General features: G+C 40.1%; 2 protein-coding genes across 2 annotated transcripts; both read left to right on the top strand.

The window, feature by feature from the left end:
- The first annotated feature begins 1,019 nt into the window (after window positions 1-1,019).
- LOC139136755 (uncharacterized) lies at window positions 1,020-5,067 on the top strand. Its single transcript, XM_070704572.1, has 3 exons — window positions 1,020-1,455; window positions 2,285-2,480; window positions 3,100-5,067. Exons 1-3 carry the CDS (start codon window positions 1,157-1,159, stop codon window positions 3,724-3,726), a joined length of 1,122 nt encoding a protein of 373 aa, XP_070560673.1. The 5' UTR covers window positions 1,020-1,156; the 3' UTR covers window positions 3,727-5,067.
- A 6,117-nt stretch (window positions 5,068-11,184) lies between these two features.
- Window positions 11,185-16,451, top strand: LOC139136754 (uncharacterized). Its single transcript, XM_070704571.1, has 3 exons — window positions 11,185-11,529; window positions 14,216-14,408; window positions 15,255-16,451. The coding sequence occupies exons 1-3, from the start codon at window positions 11,234-11,236 to the stop codon at window positions 15,882-15,884; spliced, it is 1,119 nt and encodes a 372-aa protein (XP_070560672.1). The 5' UTR covers window positions 11,185-11,233; the 3' UTR covers window positions 15,885-16,451.
- The last annotated feature ends 1,776 nt before the right edge of the window (window positions 16,452-18,227 follow it).

The following is an 18,227-nucleotide window of genomic DNA, read 5'->3' as shown; positions in this document are numbered from 1 at the left end:
AGTTTATTTCAATAGATGTAAACAAGCCTATAGATTTTTGGACAATATCTTCGGCCGTAAACAAGGATAAGCAATGGTGATTTACACTGTTGTAACTCCCTGCTACCTCATTGCTCATGCATGACGATCCATCCATTTGTTCTCTGCCAATACCACTCTCCTACAGCTATTAAGGACACAATAATTCATGAAATTGTCTGACACACTATTGAGAACTAGTCGCAATGGATAAAACTACTGTATGTTAGTTACCGACTGCGACAACACAAACTTTGAATGGGTTCCATGGCAACATGTGTGTGCATTTAAACGTCTAACGTTGAACAAAGAGCGTAGCTAGGGGAGGAACCCTTGCGCCTTATGATGACATGCCGCCCTTTGGTGCATGGTTTTCACCAATTTGGTAGGATGAAAATTCTCACAGTTTAGGGTTTAAAATAGATCTGAATCCCATTTTACAGAAATAAACATGACTTCTGCGTCGCATTTTTTTTGAGGGAGAGAGAATCACTATTCTCTATGACGTCACTATACACGGTTTCTCTGAAGATATTTTCTTGTTGCAATTCCACGTTTCGATCTATAGCTTCATAATCGGAAGATTGTTTACTTTTTAAACAAAATTTGATCGATTAGGAACTTAAGAATTCAAGAGTTTTAGTTCTTTTCCATATTTTGGTACATACATACCCGTGGACGTCGATCCTCTTCAACTATGTACATCTTGTGTAATAGATTTTAGAGCAATGCGGTTCAAAAACCTTCTACGTACATTGACAACCATGATGAGTAGCATTGATACTTAAGCGAATAAACATTTGAATAAAAAGAGTTGACTATGTCGATTGATTTAGACAACGTAAAATCTCCTGCATGTTTGTATCGTTCCCCGGCTAAAACGAGAAGAAATCAAAAGTCAAAACAGAATAGATACGTACGCATGTTTTATACCGAACACACAATATACACAGCGGACAAAACATTTCGTAAGCGTTGTTCTCAAGATTTTCGTACACGTAGACTATATGCCAAGCGGTCACTATTAGGTCAACCTTGCTAATCAATCCTGTCTACGTACTTTCTCTGTGTACATCTTGTTGAATTTATAACCTGCCAAACCTCAGGCACTAGCCTAGCCTGTTACAAGAGATCTAATATGGGGTGTTGTTGCTGCAATGAGTCCCTCGGACGTCGCCAAATAACAAGATATGAATTTCTGAATTCATTTCTTGTGTCCATCCTGGCATTATTGGCGGCTGTAGTGACTGCATGGCGTATTTATATGGAGCATAACTACTTGGTAGACGACATCTACTTTTATCTAACATTGATTCCAAGCGGTCTTGAAGTAATTGTCTCTCTGGTAATTTTCATCGGGTTTTTGACACCGGAGCGATTGAATCGCTGCATCGGAAGCTGCTGCTGCTACGCTAATAACTTCTATGGATTTTTCGCGTAAGTATTTTTGACAAGATATTAAATGGAATCATTTCTCTTGTAATGCAAACTCGCTCATCGCTAATAGAGCGACTATACCCTTGAAAATGATTACAACTTCATCATGTAAAAAAACTTTTCAAAGCTTCCTCCCGACAGTTTGTCTAATTTTTGTACATCCATGGTTTGTCCTAGTTTGACGACCATAACTACAATAGTGTGAAATACAGTCCGTTGCAGGTCTGTAGTCTAATTGCAACCACGACAAACCTGTATCGACGTGCGAAAGTAAGCAATATGCACAGTTAACAATGACAATTGACCATTTCCAATCTCCGGAGCATTGTAGTGTTTTCGATATTTTGCTATTGGGCTGAGAGCTATGAACTTTATAAATGGTCGGGGCACAGTTTTTACCGTCAGCGGTAGGAAGAGCTACAGATACTGTCCGATCTTGAGACATATTATCCTCCATTATACGAGGTAAGGCCCATAAATCTTATCTCATGAGGAACTGATATAACAAGTATTGTGTTCTGATATGCTCTGGTCACAGTGAACAAAGTATACGTCACAGTCCCTCTGTGGGTGGAGGGACTGTGTACATGTATATCGACTGAATGAATTGCTGCTACTCGTTTCGCTTGCTGACAACATGTAACTTAACCGGTTTGGCGTTTGTGGATCTACTTGTTCTACAGCTACGGTTAAAATCACAGTCACCTGTGGTCTATTCCGCTCTGCGTCTATAACGCAGAGCGGAATAGATCACAGGTGACTGTGGTTAAAATATAGTCTTCATCAACCGTTCAAACAAATCTAAGCCAAAATTTGTGATTATTTGCAGATGGTGCGATCCTTTGCTCTGTTTTGTTCTCCAAGTGCTGGTCTGGGTTCCCTTTGTTTGTATAAGCCGAGTTCAAGTCGCCCACTATAAGATAGCCAACAATATATCTCTAAGTCAACAACAGTATCTGCACGATGAACGGTCGGAGCTTTTCGATATCGGTGAATGGCCATGGACTCCACAAGATTACAACTTGGTAAGAGTTGAAGGGTGTTCGATAGAGAATTTTACATCATTTGAGAAAGGATCGAAATTAAAAAAGTTATTGGAATAAATACATTAATAAATAAATAAATAAATAAATAAATAAATAAATAAATAAATAAATAAATAAATTGCAAAAGTTGCTGTGTTTTTGTAAAAAAATGTCATTAAATCTCTTCAAAGTTAATGTCTGTAAAACGCTCATTCCCCCGACCCCTCTCTCTCTCTCTCTCTCTCCCTCTCTCTCTCTCTCTCTCTCTCTCTCGCTCTCTCTCTCTCTCTCTCCCTCTCTCTCTCTCTCTCTCTCTCTCTCTCTCTCTCTCTCTCTCTCTCTCTCTCTCTCTCCGTAATCAACTTCTTAACAAGGTTTTAGACTGATGCAAATATTATGTGATGAATTCTTCACCTGAAGTAAGGTATAGGTTTGACAGAGGTAGAAACAGCTGGTATTTCTTGACGGGAGAAATATAAATATTGACAAACTGGTCTTGGTCTCGACAGATGAGTCAAATGAATGCGAATTTTATCGACGGTTTACCCACTTCATTATCCCTCACAGATTTTTATTTCTCCCATTGATTCACTTTTATCTAATTTCGTATCTTTTTCAGGATATCCTGTTCGTACAGGCGTGTTTTCTTGTCATCGTCATAATCCGACTCTTCTCACCACGTGGTGGTATCACCTTCTCAGAAATGCTGAAATTCGCCATTGTATGGTTGACGGAGGCACTTGATCTTCTCGCATTTCTCGACGATCTAAACGCTGAAGTTCTGCCTCATCCGTACCTTGCATACGCAGTAGCCGTTGCCGCTTCGGTGAGTTCACTCCAGTTTCTCTCCACGTGTACGTTCATCTTTTACCCGGTGGTGTTCGCCGAGGAAAAGACAGAAGAAGAAGAGAAGGGCGTAAGGTATCGACTTGGTCTGAGTATCACCTCGGCTTTCTTCGATGACATCCCCCTGTTAGTCATCCGCTGTTTGCTCTTCAAGGAGATCTACCTTCCTTTGAAGCAACTCAGTGCCGTGTATCTATTCTTCATGTGTAAGAGTTTTCTGTTCGCTTGTATGGGTCTTACCCTGGCTTGCATCGAGGGCTACAAGTGCACCAAGGACGGACATGATAATGCCGTGTCACCTGTCGATTCAGATTCCATCAAAATGTCGGAGGAAGGATTCATGCCAGGGGAAGACGAGGATTATTCAGGGGAAATGAAAGGCAGCGCAACTTATTTTTAAAGAACGAGCCTACGATATTTTGGTGTAACAACGGAACTTAAAGTCAAACCAGTCACAGTTGCGAAACTCACATTTGAAGAAGCGATCTAAAATTAGACAGCAGAACGCTGTGGCACCAACAGGGGAGACACTAACCAAGAGGTTGGCGAGAAAAATTACCAGAAGCAGTAACCGTCTCAGATACCGAAACTAACCAGACAACGGAACCTACATTGTAGAAACTTGTAAAACGTGTTTTGTCAAAATCACGAGCGATGAGATAAAGATCGCGATATATATGAGGGGGCCAAGAATTTTCTTCTTGTAACGTAGTTCAATCAGCACGATATACGACAACCTTTGATCACTTTTTTCTGTTAATGTTTCGTTATGTGTTCAAAATTACATTTTGTGTGTTTAACACACGATGTGCGATTTCTGCGCAAATTGAGACAAAAGTGTCAAGACAATAAAACCAAGCTTTAGGCTATCATTAAAAACAAGACATTGATAGTTTATATAGAGTGGTACATATTACAGAGAGTGGAGACGACAGGAAAGTTCGGTAAATTAATTCTTTAAATTCAATAATTAACCAGCTGACAACGTTCGAAAAGAAAACGTATCGGCAACTTACAAAGCCATTGATTTGAAAGTATCCATTCTAACAAAATGATTTGCACAAATAATCAGCGATAAGTTTCACCTGTTTAAAGATTGTTGAGTACTGCTTTAGAAAGTGTGACGTCATTTACTTTTGTTGTTATAAATAGAATATGGAGTGGTAGGGTTTTCATAAAGCTTGCCAAGTCCTTCTCACCGATATGTATAGGTTTCCAAAACAAAATGCGTAGGTTTCCAAAACAAAATGCGTAGGTTTCCAAAACAAAATGCGCTAGTTTCCAAAACAAATACTTGAGAATACAAGTAAAGATACAAAAGTATAAAAAACGAAATTCTGACTTCTTCAACCCATGTTTTATGCAGTTTGACGCAATATATCCTTTGATCAACTGTACAGATGCCGCTGAGAACCATTGCTGTCTGAACCCTTTCTCCATAATTCCCCTGAAGAAGAACAACACTTGCAAAACAACTGAGTCGCATAAAGATTCTACAAGGACAGCACTGTAAAAACAAATGTAATAGCGACTTTACCAACTCTTTGTATGTGATCGGACTTTCAGAGACCTTTATGACCTTATCTTCCAAATTGCAGTGACGGTAAGCTATTATCTGTCGAGATTAAGACACAGATTATGAACAATTGAAAACTGTTTGAGAGAGCATATGAACTTACTTCAATTCTATCGTCTTATTAACGTCTTAATTGTATCAATTAAAGGACAGAGTTTTAGCAAACTGTTTTTTTATCACTCTAAAGTATAGTGAATGCGATGCATGGTGGAGTGATCGCCAGTCTCGCCTGCCAGATGAGCTATCTTTTTCACTGCCCACGAATGAAACTTTGACAGTACGCCAGCAACGGCTAAACCGCGGTAAGGCGAGCTACATCTCGCAGCGGCACTCGACCCAGGCCAGGCCCAGGTAGTTTTTTCTTGAACAAAAACTGCGGTTTAAATGAGGATTATCTGACGAGTTCTTTTAAATAATATTTCACCATTAAAATGGCAAGATTGTAAAATTTATTGGTCGGCGGTCACGACATGGACCGCGAATGATCATTGGAGGTGAGTTACAGAACTGATGCTGTCGCGAAACCACTGGTGTCGTAATTGGTGGTTTTTAGTCGCACTCTGTGGTATCGCCGTCACAATTTAGGAACTGCTGTACAGGGAATATAAATCCTGCTATAGCCTCAATGCTTCAGGTGCCGTCACAGTCGCCTGTCTTCTAAAATTCTGCTCTGCGCCCAGGCGCACCATAGACGTGTGTAGATACGCAAGAAAAGAACAAAGTCTGGAAACCAAATGGCTATGCAGACCATGCCATCAGATGCAGCCAACGAAAGGGTTCCTTATTATGATAAGACATAGTGCAGGACAATAAATGTGAACTGACCAATTTTAAATCCAGAGGGTATTAATTAGCTCTTCATAATTTCCCCTCAACTTTTCAACTTACCCTCCCGCACTCAAAGTTCATTTTTAACCACTCCTGACAAATTTTTACCCTTTCCCCCTCCCCATTGTGAATTTCTGAAGCTCCTTGCCCTGTCGATTTCCCCTGCCCTGGAAAAAATTTCCCCTCATAATTTTATCTTTCCCCTGCAGACATGACGCTCCTCTGCCTTGTGATGGAAAAACCTGTCAACTTTCCCCATGGAATATAACTTCCCCTATCCCCGTTTAACAAGTACCTTTCCCTCTCTCGTATTTTTTCCCCAATCCCGGTCCCCAGGCCAATCAACCGATATATGCCCTGCCCAACGAAGAAACTAAAATCTGCAGCTGCTCCCTGCCGGTCAGCTGAATATGTCCCACACCCAAGCAAAATTAAAATTTCCCCTGCCCTCAAAAATTGCTCCCGGAATAGCTTTTTCGATGAATAGCTCCGTTGCCTGCACCTGAGGCCATGTCATCTTCCGTGTTCGATTTTACTGTGAAAATTAACAAGTTCATGGAGCACGTAACCGTCGATCGTTCCCTGTCATTCTCAAAATTCATACCTGATACTTAATTTGTTTCAGAAACGCCTGACTTTCGGCCGAGTTCGAAAGATACATCGCCAAAACATAAGCGCGAGCAACATTCCAGTCACCTCTTGGGTACCTTTACTTTATTGACGTCGTGGGAAGAAATTTTCTGACGGTGGGTACCGGAAAGTAGGTAGAGAGAGGGAATGTGTCGTGGTTGATAGAAAGTTAGGGATGATATAAGCTTAGAGAGGAGCAATGCCCATATGTTGAAACGATAAGTGTTTTTGCTGCGTATGCCCTAGAAGAGCCAAGGGACTCGGGACAGTCAGTCCAACACTGAGTCCGGTAGCTTTACTCTGAACACAAATGTATATTGCATCCCTGCTTTGAAGGGATGCACACTGGGTGAGTGTTGCGTAAATAAAATGTACATGTGGGAATATGTACGTTTAGTGGGCAATGGGCAAGTTCAGTGGCGGGAATTGCCATCAGCTTTTCATATTTTGTCAATTGTTCAAGCTCTCATTCGCTTTCTAACTATTTCCTTTACAATTTATGAGTACCACAACATTTACTGCAGTGCATAATATCATACACAAACATGGTGATAAACACGGTGTCGATTGCAATCAGGTCATGTGGAGCGTCGAAAAGTTGTAAACAAAGAATAAACAATTTAGTAGACATGTTGTTCGTAAGATGGGCCATTTAATGTGTATTCTATCTGATCAACTTTTACATGGAGGAAAAGAAAACCTTGAAATTTTATTTTTTTTAGTGTGTCTGTAGCTTCAAGCGATCGATAACTGCATCGTGCTGAAGTTCTTTGATTGCGAAGTACGTTGTTGGAACGAAGAATCTTGACAAGGGAAATATGATGAAACTGTTACCAAAACTTTCTTTGTTGATATTTTTCATAAATGTTGATGCAGATTAAAACGGCAAAATTTGAACACACACATTTGCAGAGATTGAACCATTTCAGGACAATACCTTTGCAGTGTTTTCACGAAATCGATGTAACTTTGCCGATCTCGTATTATAGACAAATTATGATAATCATTCCTACTTTATACAATATTGTCTTCTCAGTGCACACTATGAAACATTTTCCTCTCTTTCTCCAAAGCATCAATTTATTTATAAAGCCGATAAAACAGCAGAAGTTGCCGCTTACCTGTACACACTGGCAGTGAGTCATTCCATGTACCATCATTCGAAGATCGTGTCGAAAAATTGTCAGTTTAGTGATGCAGACGGGTTGACTGATAGCTTATAACTTTGGCGACAACGTTTGATATTTGACTGATGAAGAACTGAAAGCAAATTTGACAACAAATTAACAAGAAGTGTATAGTCAATTGCCCGTGTGCTTCCACGCTGACTTCGATAGGTTTAGTATAACATTGAAGGCTTAAACTGCAATCACAAATACTGAAAGGGGGACTTGAGGAATTCAGAGGGATTTGAAAATTTTGAGCTAGTAAAGGGGGGACTTGATAGTTTTGCTCTGCGTGTGAGTAGGGACCTGATAATATTTTGGTTCCCCGACATTTTTTACATTGTCAGATTCCATAGCTTGGTACGTTATTCAATGGAAAATGAATAACATTTCTATGTCATATAATGGTTCCAGTGTAAGTACTAATTAAACAAAATCTGGAACTCTTTTGTCGCGTTTTATGAATTTTATTACGAAAAAATGTAAAAATGTATGCTTTTTTCATAACGAAACACCCAAGTAAGCCTTGTAACGCGACAGAAGCTGCAACTGTTGATAATTTTTTTTATTATTTCTATGTAGTGTATCAAATATAGTTTCTTGCTGTCTCACTACAGCATGCTGAAACATACAAGATTCAGTGCATCGACAAAACTTGTATATGTAAACACTATCGGTGATAATGTTGTTTAACCGTGTATACAAACAGGTGCAGCCAACGGAGCTATCCATCAGGGAAGTTTTAATTTTGCTAGGGCAGGGGACATGTTTTTAGGTGGTAGGGGAGCAAATTTTAGTTTTTTTTTGTAGGGCAGGGCGGATATCGGTTGATTGTCCTGGGGACAGGGCTTGGCGAAAAACTTTTGGAGGGGAATTGTTTCCAGGGCAGGGGAAATTGGCAAGTTTATTTTGGCCACAGGGCGAGGGAGCTTCAAAAATTCACAGTGGGGAGGGGAAACAGGAAAAAATAAGTGGGGATTGGGTAAAATGAAGTTTGAGTGTGGGAGGGTAAGTCGAAAAATTTCTGTGGGAGGACAAATTATGAACAGCTAATTAATTACCCTCTTGACTTAAAATTAGTCAGTTCACATTATTTGTCATGTACGATATATCTTATCATAGTAAGGACCTTTTTAAAAGTGCATTGTTCGTTGGCTGCACCTGTATACAAAGATGTGTAGAAAATGAAAAGGTGCACATAAAACCATCACTGGGGCCTTTTCTGTAGTTGTGACTACATTCTATATGCTCATGAAAGTGACCAAGGCAGCTCAGTATCCTGTCTACAAAAAGCGACCACACTAAAAATATTAGGAACATATACTTGAGCAACGCTACTGATGCAAGCACATAGCACAAGAAAGCAAATACCCGCTGTTATCTATTTTACACATATACTTGAAGTAACAAAATTGAGAAAGATTTTCATACCTGCTGTGTCAATTTCCCCTGTGACAACTCGCCATCACTGGGCAACGTACGTAAAACATGTAAAACATGTCTTGCTCAAAAATTTTCTATTCAGATTATTTTTCTACAGGATTCAAAACCATCACCTTTTGCCTTCCAGTGTTGAATCTCGCGCATTGTTGTTCACAGTAAAACTTGCTAAATACAAAAGTAAGTTCGGAATTCGACGCGTTCATCCAAATGAGGTAGATAGAGCACCGGGCCGGGGTGTACATAACAAAATGCACAGATGTGAGGGCGCTTTTTCGCATAGTTTTACTCAGGTGCATGAATATTAAGTGGTCTCGACCCGCCAATCCGATCAGTTTACAGGTTCCTGCAGATCCGCTTCTAAATGTAGGCCTTGCTGGCCTCTAACGTCAACCAAAGTTGGACTTTTCAGTTTCTCGGGTCAAAATTCTCTGTTTCCGAAGTCAATTTCGTCGTTTTGTCTGTTGAACTTTTAGGTCTTTCGCGCTGATGTTTTCGGTTAAAATGCTTTCTGCTATAAAAAAAGTTATTACGTTCACAAGCGTCGGGTGACGCCTGACTGTGTTGCAAAGGAACACACATTTCGTTTCCGAATTATAAGAGATCGAAACAAAAGCCCCACGAAGAAAGTTAAACCACGGTCACTCACTAGAGGCCTTGGTTTAACCGACTTTGTTGTCTGAAATCTTTTTATCGAATATTCAACCTCACAACACGCACATGGTAAACACTGACCAAACACTGACTGTTGTAGAAGTATAGGACACAGTCATCGTGGTACATCTGGGAACATTTGTAGCAAGTGTATGCCTCAATAAAGAAATTATGAAATGATTCAACAGGAAACATATCTGTGATGTAGCTCTACAAACCCGATTTTCCTTTCTTTACATCCGTCAGTTTCTTACATCTATTGGTTTCACCATCCTTTTTTAACTCCATGGTTTCACTCAGTTACCAGCCATCACATCAGTACTATGCGATATCACTGCTGCCAGCTTGTTCATTCCACTGACACTATAAAACAAATAACATTTAAATTTATCCCCTCAACTTATTTCAGTGAGACATATGCAAGCCCGTAGACTTCGGACAATATCCTCGGCAATAAACAAGGGTAAACCTCGGTGACTCTACACTGCTGTAACTCCCTCCTATGTCAGCGAAAAGTCATCACTCATCCATGACGATCCATCCAGTTGTTCTCTCCAAATACCGCCATCTTACACAATAATTCAAGACATTGCCTGACAGACTATTGAGAACTAGTCGCAATGGGTAAAAGCACTGTGTTTTGGTTACCGACTGCGACAACACAAACTTTAATTTAAGTGGGTTCCATGGCAACACGTGTAGGCACTCAAAATGTTTGCCGCTGAACAAGTAACGTCGTTAGGGGAGGAACAAATCCCACGGATGGCCTTATGCAAAGGTGTAGTGCATGGTTTTCAACAATTTGGTAGGATAAAAATTCTTCCCCTTTATTGTTTAAAATAGTACCCCATTTTGCAGAAATAAACATTTCTGCATCGCGTTTCTTTGTTTTTTTGAGGGAGAGAGACTATTTATACACGGTCAACGGTTTCATTGAAGATATTCCCTTGTTGAAAACTCTATTTTCATCGTTGGAAGAATGTTTACTTTTTAACAACGAAATGTGATCGATTCTGAATTTTTTTAAGGGTTCTCTTTCTTGTCCATATTTTGATACAGACATCCCCAGGAACTTCAACCTTCTTTAACCTTGTCTAAAATATACTATGTGCACCATCGTAAGACAAATGGTAGTGCGGTTTAAAAACTTTCCACAAACATCGACACGCATGATGAGTAACATTGATAACGGAACAAACAGAAATTTGTATCGAACGGTGTGGAAGAATTGTTGTACTTGGCGACGTTGGTTTTGTTATGTCGATTTATTTGGACGACGTGAAATCTCCTGCATGTTGGCATTGTTCCCTATAAAGAGGAGAAATCAAAAGTCAAAACAGAATAGATACGCATCGCATGTTTTATACTGAACGCACAAAAACAGCGAACAAAACATTCCGTAAGCGTTGTTCTCAATACATTCGTGTACTTATATATCATTATTTGAGAAAACAACGGGTCACCATTGGGCTAAACTTGTTAATCAATCCTCTTTGAGAACTTTCTTTGTGTACATCTTACTGTATCTTCCCCTACATAGTCTGAGACGTTCATTTAGTGTGAGGACCTGCCAAACCTCAGACGCTAGCCCAGCCTGTTACAAGGGATCTAATATGGGCAGTTGCTGCAGCGAGTCCCTCGGACATCGCCAAATAACAAGATATGAATTTCTGAATTCATTTCTCTTGTCCATCCTGGCATTATTGGCGGCTGTAGTGACTGCATGGCGTATTTATATAGAGCATAACTACTTGGTAGACGACATCTACTTTTATCTAACACTGATTCCAAGCGGTCTTGAAGTGATTGTCTCACTGGTAATTTTCATCGGGTTTTTGATACCGGAACGATTGAATCGCTGCATCGGAAGCTGCTGCTGCTACGCTAATAACTTCTATGGATTTTTCGCGTAAGTATTTTTGACAAGACATGAAATGGAATCATTTCTCTTGTAATGCAAAATCGCTCATCGCTAATCGAGAAACTAAACTTGGAAACGTTTACACGTGATGACGTCATGCCTAGATAGACTAGTTTCTCTTATTACACAAAAAAAATTTCAAAGCTCCATCGCTATCTTTTCAACTTTTCCAGTTACTCTTTGTTTCATGTGAGCGACTATTCTGATGTTCTGCTCATTGAAACGTTTGAATTTTCAGTCGTCAGACCTTTCTACACTCCCTCGCACACCTTACGCCCATGTTTTATTATGTTATTGTTTTTAATGTGTTTTGATATTTTGCACCGCAACAATCCATTGTGATAAGTTTACTTGGTGATATTTCCACAGCGGTTACAGTAGTATGTAATACCACTTAAATCCAAAAATATTCTAAGCATACCTAGCAACATCCTTGATCGCACTTGAATCTTTTTCGTCGATGAGCTGTTCAAGTTCCTACGCTGTTGGAATGAAAAATCTATCTGATTGAGAGAGGCTCGTCGCTCGGGCGCACATCACATTTTAGTCACAAGCCATGTAATGATTGTTTCACTACGGTCACGTGACCGGGCACTTTTCTAAATTTTGCCAAACCTATTTCGCAAAGGAAATAGTTTTTCAAAAATTACCCTTTGACGTCACTTTTGTCGATACAGCGGGGACTGGACGTATCTATTTTCTCGTCACGTGACGTATTCTGCGGAATCACGACACGGAATGAGTATGTAACGTGTTATAAGGCACAATAGAACGTGTTTGCGAGGCAAATTGTTCAGTTGGTATTCTGATATGGAGAAGGTGAAGAAAATGTTCTTGCTCCTAGAATAAAAATCAATTAATATATTATCTAAAGTTACAACTTTAGTCATTTTACTTCCGAGAATTGGGTCTGTCGAATGTTTTCTGATAATCTGTATAACAAATCTGTAAGTGCAAATATAATTTACCAATTTTGTGACTTGCATTGATCAAATCGTGGAAGAACAATGTGCCGTTTTTGAAATCGAAAATTTTGTATAAATCTTATTTCGGTTTTAGGGCAGAGGTAATTTAAAAAACCCATTGCATTGTGTCTCAGGCCTATGGAATACAATTTCTGATATCAGAAACGAACTAACCGAGTCAAATGTAAACTTTTCGACCGTTTTGTCGTAACGTTGAGTGTGTCGTACAGAGTGTGTACCAAGGGATACGTTTAATTCCGTATAGGATTCCGATCTTTATAAAACCGATTTACAGAAAAATATTCCCGTACAATTAAAAGTGAAACATAATGACAAAATGGACTGTGGTCAGTAAAATTCGATTAAAATCGGTTGAAGAGATGGCGACGTTTACACCTTTGCGTGTTCTCGTAAGCTGATAAACAACTGAAATTCTCCATGAGAGTGTATGTGACAGTCTGTGTTAGGGATGGACCATTTGATTTCCTGTAGGGAGTCTGGAAGATTGATGGGGTAGGCTAGTATTTTTTTCACCCGATCCATTGTACATTATTTTCCCCACTTTTTCTTTGACATTTGCTGAAAATCTTTTTTTTTCGAAAATCTTCTAGACCCCCTAGGATATCAAGTGGTCCACCCCTGAAATAAAACAACCCAGGAAACGTATAATGAAGCTCTACATCCACTAGCTCTTTGCCGCTCTGTTATGACTTATGGTAAGAGTCTATGGAAGTGTCACACCTCCATGAATAGTCACAGTAAGCGCGTGTGTTATTTATCACGTAACGGTGCGGCCCCCAGACGGTTTGTCTATTTTGTACATCCATGGTTTGTCCTAATTGTCCGCATAGCAAATATACACACGTCTATGGGCCGCGCGGGCGCAGAACGGAATTGCAGCCAACAAGTGACCATGGTACCTACGTCTACGGCTGCAGAAGAGCTTTTTTGAGCCTAAACCGTGACTAAATCCTGGTTCGCACAATACGTTTCACAAGAGGTATAATTTAAGTATCGATCATTTATTCAACGGCAAACGACACACTGTATGGGACTGGGGTGGGGGGTCTAGAGGACAAAACCGTTTCACACCTTCTCTTTTTCCTGAGGAGACCACATCAGACACTCCAAGCGCACGTAATTACTCCTACCCTATAATGACGGAGGTCAGATAGCTGATCAATAATTTTAACAATTTTAAGTCAGTGTGCCTAGGTCTCATCTGAGAAGGTGAAGGTGATTTTCATGAGTAGGCATTAGTAAACACTGGGCATGCGCATGACGGAAAACGTTATAGGCTGGAGCAGTGTAGCTTGTGAAAAAAACACTCCCGAATAGAATGTTTTACCTAAGTCGCTAATCTTCCTCAACAGTGTCTAATAGCTTGTTTACCACTTTGTATCATTGGACATCGATTATACTTGACCAGATTTGTTCATTGTCTTATTTACATATTTAATTTCAGTTCATTACACATAATTTTACCAATGTCGCCAACAGAGCTACTGTCACTCATTGACAACATACTAGTGAGAGATCAGTTTCAGTACTCTATATTCGGATGTTTACCGATTACCTATTTTATAATTTGGTTGTTTTTTTCTGAATTTTTTGTTTACGTTAAATGATACACTTTTGTTGTCATTTATGGTTAAAATACTGCATTGATTAATCGTGTAAACAAATCTAAACTTTATGATCATTTGCAGATGGTTCGATCCTTTGCTGTTCTTCGTTCTCCAAGTACTGGTCTGGGTTCCCTTTGTTTGTATAAGCCGAGTCCAAGTCGCCCATTACACGGTAGCCAACAATGTATCGTCCAGTGAACAGTCTTCGTACGATGATAGTGGAGAGCTGTTCGATATCGATGAGTTGCCATGGAACCCACAGGAGTATAACTTGGTAAGAGTTGGAGGGTGACCGTTTGAAAAAGAATTTTACATGATCGTAAAAAAGGATCAAAATGAAAAAAGTTCTTAGAATAATAGATAAATAAATTGCATCATTTGCTGCTTTTTGTAAATGAAATCAAATCTCTTTATGACTGAAAAAATCTGTCTCTCTGTCCGACCGTCCGTCCGTCTGTCTGTCTGTCCGTCCGTCCGTCCATCCGTCTGTCTGTCTGTCTGTCTGTCTGTCTGTCTCTCTCTCTCTCTCTCTCTCTCTCTCTCTCTCTCTCTCTCTCTCTCTCTCTCTCTCTCTCTCTCTCTCATAAATAGAAATGGCCTAAGACTGAGACATGTCATTACTCTTGCCAATCAACCGGAGAGCATATGTTGGATTGATGGATTATTTTAAGTGGTCGTGGCATTCATCAATCTCTTAACATTTCACTTAATCTGTAACCTTTTTCGACTGATAAAAGTATTGCGTCATGAATTCTTCACCGAACATCCGCTATAGGATTGCCAACGTTAGAATCAGTTGGCATTTCTTGACTGGAAAATAGTGTCTTCGTCCCTTCAGATGAGTTTGATTAATGAATGCGAAATTTGTGGACTGTTTATGCACTTAATCATCCTTCACATATTTTTATTTCTGTCATTGTGAGGTAAATACCGTAGATCATTGAAAATGTGTTAACGCATAGGCCTAGTCCTACAATAGTGATAATTGTGTTATAAAATTAATAAAATCCATTGATTGTACTCATTCTTGACTGAACCTGGCTTCTGTCGTCAAGTATGTCCTGCGATTCGTACTTTTATCAATTTATTTTACTTTTATCCAATTCCGTGTCTATTTCAGGATCTCCTGTTCGTACAGGCGTGCTTTCTTGTCATCGTCATAATCCGACTATTCTCGCCACGTGGTGGTATCTGCTTCTCCGAGATGCTGAAATTCGCCATTATGTGGCTGGCGGACGCGTTGGATCTTCTCGCGTTTCTCGACGATCTGAACGCCGAAGTTCTGCTACATCGGTACCTTGCATACGCAGTAGCCGTCGCCGCTTCGGTGAGCGCACTGCAGTTTCTCTCCACGTGTACGTTCGTCTGCTACCCGGCGGTGTTCGCCGAGAAAAAGACAGAAGAAAAAAAGAAGGGAGACAAGTATCGACTTGGTCTGAGCATCATCTCGGCCTTCTTCGATGACATCCCCCTGTTAGTCATCCGCTGTTTGCTCTTCAAGGAGATCTACCTTCCTTTGAAGCAACTCAGTGCCGTGTATCTATTCTTTATGTGTAAGAGTTTTCTTGGCGCTAGCATGGGCCTTGGTCTGGTTTGCATGGAGGTCTATAAATGCATCAGTGACGGACATGCCAATTCCGTAACACCCATCGATTCAGACTCCGTCAAAATGTCGGAGGAAGGATTCATGGCAAAGCAAGACAAGGCTCCAGGGGAAATGAAAGGCAACGCTAACGGAACTTATTTTTGAAGAGTGGGCCTGTAAGGGACTTGTCAGTTTCTTCGGCCTGGGGAGTAAGCCGTTGGATTCATGGGGGTCACCCTGTTTTGAATTTTGTGACGGGGGTCACCATGTTTTTCAATGGGGGGCGTCAGTGTGTTTTTGAATTACAACATGGGGGTCATACTTGCCTAAAATATATCGTACCAGCCACGAATTTCGTCATTCAGTTGCATTTTTGGCGCGCCCTTCGGGTGTGCAACTGTAATACATCACACATTTTTCGGGGTGCCCTTCGGGCGCGTAGCTTTAATATATCAGACATATATATCTGCGATGTCTAGATATTTGCAAATTGAAAGTCTGTTTTGCAAAGTGTCCTAATCATTATGAAATCTGCAGTTCATATCAAAACATGACAAGTTCCTGACTCTTTTCTGTTTTCTCTATGAGAATTCAGTATATGAAGGCAACATGCACTAATATTTCACAATACATTTGATACAATGACATGTTTTAGAAGGAAAATAAAAATGACAATTCAATTATTTTTCGTTCTCATTGATGCAACTACTTTTCTTTGTGTCACAAGTTTTCAGTAAAAAGGTGTTGTTTAAAGAAAAATAAAAGGTCGTCTCAGACACTGCGCACATCATGTATTTAGCTTACGGATTCTTTTATCTTTATGGCTTCTCAGGAGAGAGTAATTGGATGGCTTGCAAGTTAGTTTTTGATTTACTACTGTTCTCTCTCTCTTTGATATGAATGCTTGACAACCATTATGTACAAAAGTTCTGGACATTTGGTTATGCATAGAAAGTGTGAAATATATTCACAGCTCATTCAAAATACTGTATTCAAACTTTAAAATTGACACTTTGAAATTCCTATCTTACAACTGACATGTCAATTTTATTATAACACAGAATGACTAAATTGTTTTCACTTTTTGTAAATTTTTAATATTTTTTTTATTTTTGTCGCGGGGGTCATCCTGTTTTGGAAAGTTGGAATAGAGGGTCAGTCGCTTTTTGACGTCAGCAAAAATGATCCACTGCGTCCCCCGGCTGAAGAAACTGACCAGTCCCTAATATTTTGATAAGACAACGGAACTCAAAGTCAAACCAGTCATAGTTGCGAAAATCACATTTGAAAATTGGATACAACGCTGCGAGCACCAACAAGGAGACAAACTAACCAAGAGGTTGGCGAGAAGAATTCACCAGCAGTAACCGTCGTCGATACTGAAACCAACCAGACAACGGAACTTACACTGTAGAAACTTGTAAAACGTGTTTTGTCAAAATCACGAGCGATGAGATAAAGATCAGATTAGGGGCGATGGATATTCGTCTGGTAAAATACATCAATCACCATATTCATATATAGTGTTCCAACAACAATCTTTATTCAACTTGTGCTGCTATCCTACGTGTTCATTTTTTTGTTTTTTATGCACGGCCTGCGTTTAAGTTCTAAGCAAACTGAGACAAAAATGTTACGATAAAAAAAATCGAAGTTTTAAGTTGGTATTTAAAACAAGACTAGTTTATAGAGAGTGGTACATATTACAGTGAGTGAAGACTTCATAAGAAAATTCGGTAAAATTGAATTTTTAAAATCAGTACTTAGGGAGCGTTCAGTTTTTACGGCCGGGGGGGGCGGCAAAATCCAGGGGGGGGGGGTCATCGTAATTGTGGAATCCGCAAAGGGGGAGGGGGTCATCGCTTTTTCACTGGTAGGAAAGGGGGGTCACCACATTTTCAAAAACATAATACCAACAATAAAGTTCACTTTATGCCATGGCCATGATCGACCCTCTTTACCAGCGGGCCGCCTTCGGCGGCCACTACAATAAATATACATTATGTATTACCCATGACCCTCTTAACGGGCAGAACGCCTTTGGCGGCCCACTCCTATTAGGTTTACTTCATGCAATGGCCATGATCCGACCCTCTTTACTGGCGGCCCGCCTGCAGCGGCCCACTACAATAAATTGACTTTATGTAATACCCCACGGCAATCTTACCGTAAAATTCCCAATTGAAGCCGTGGCTTGTATTAGAAACATTTTTGAGGGACCCCTGGGATCACGCACTGAATAATGGTAATGGCCGCGTGCCTTCAGCGGCCCTGTCCAGTAAAGTCTACTTTATGCAATAGCCATGATCGACCCTCTTTACCGGCGTGCCACCTTTCGTGGCCCACTAGAATAAAGTTGACTTTACGTAATGGCCCATGACCCTCTTAACCGGAGGGCTGCCTTTGGCGAACCACTCCAATAAAGTTTACTTTATACAATGTCCATGGACATGAGTTGTCTATGGAAATGAAGTTAAAAATTGCCTTACAGTAGTCCTAATTAACAGA

The sequence above is a fragment of the Ptychodera flava genome, chromosome 7 (genome assembly GCF_041260155.1).
Source record: "Ptychodera flava strain L36383 chromosome 7, AS_Pfla_20210202, whole genome shotgun sequence".
NCBI lineage: Eukaryota > Metazoa > Hemichordata > Enteropneusta > Ptychoderidae > Ptychodera > Ptychodera flava.
The sequence above is the reverse complement of the archived record's forward strand: the minus strand, read 5'-3'. Positions and strand labels throughout refer to the sequence as shown.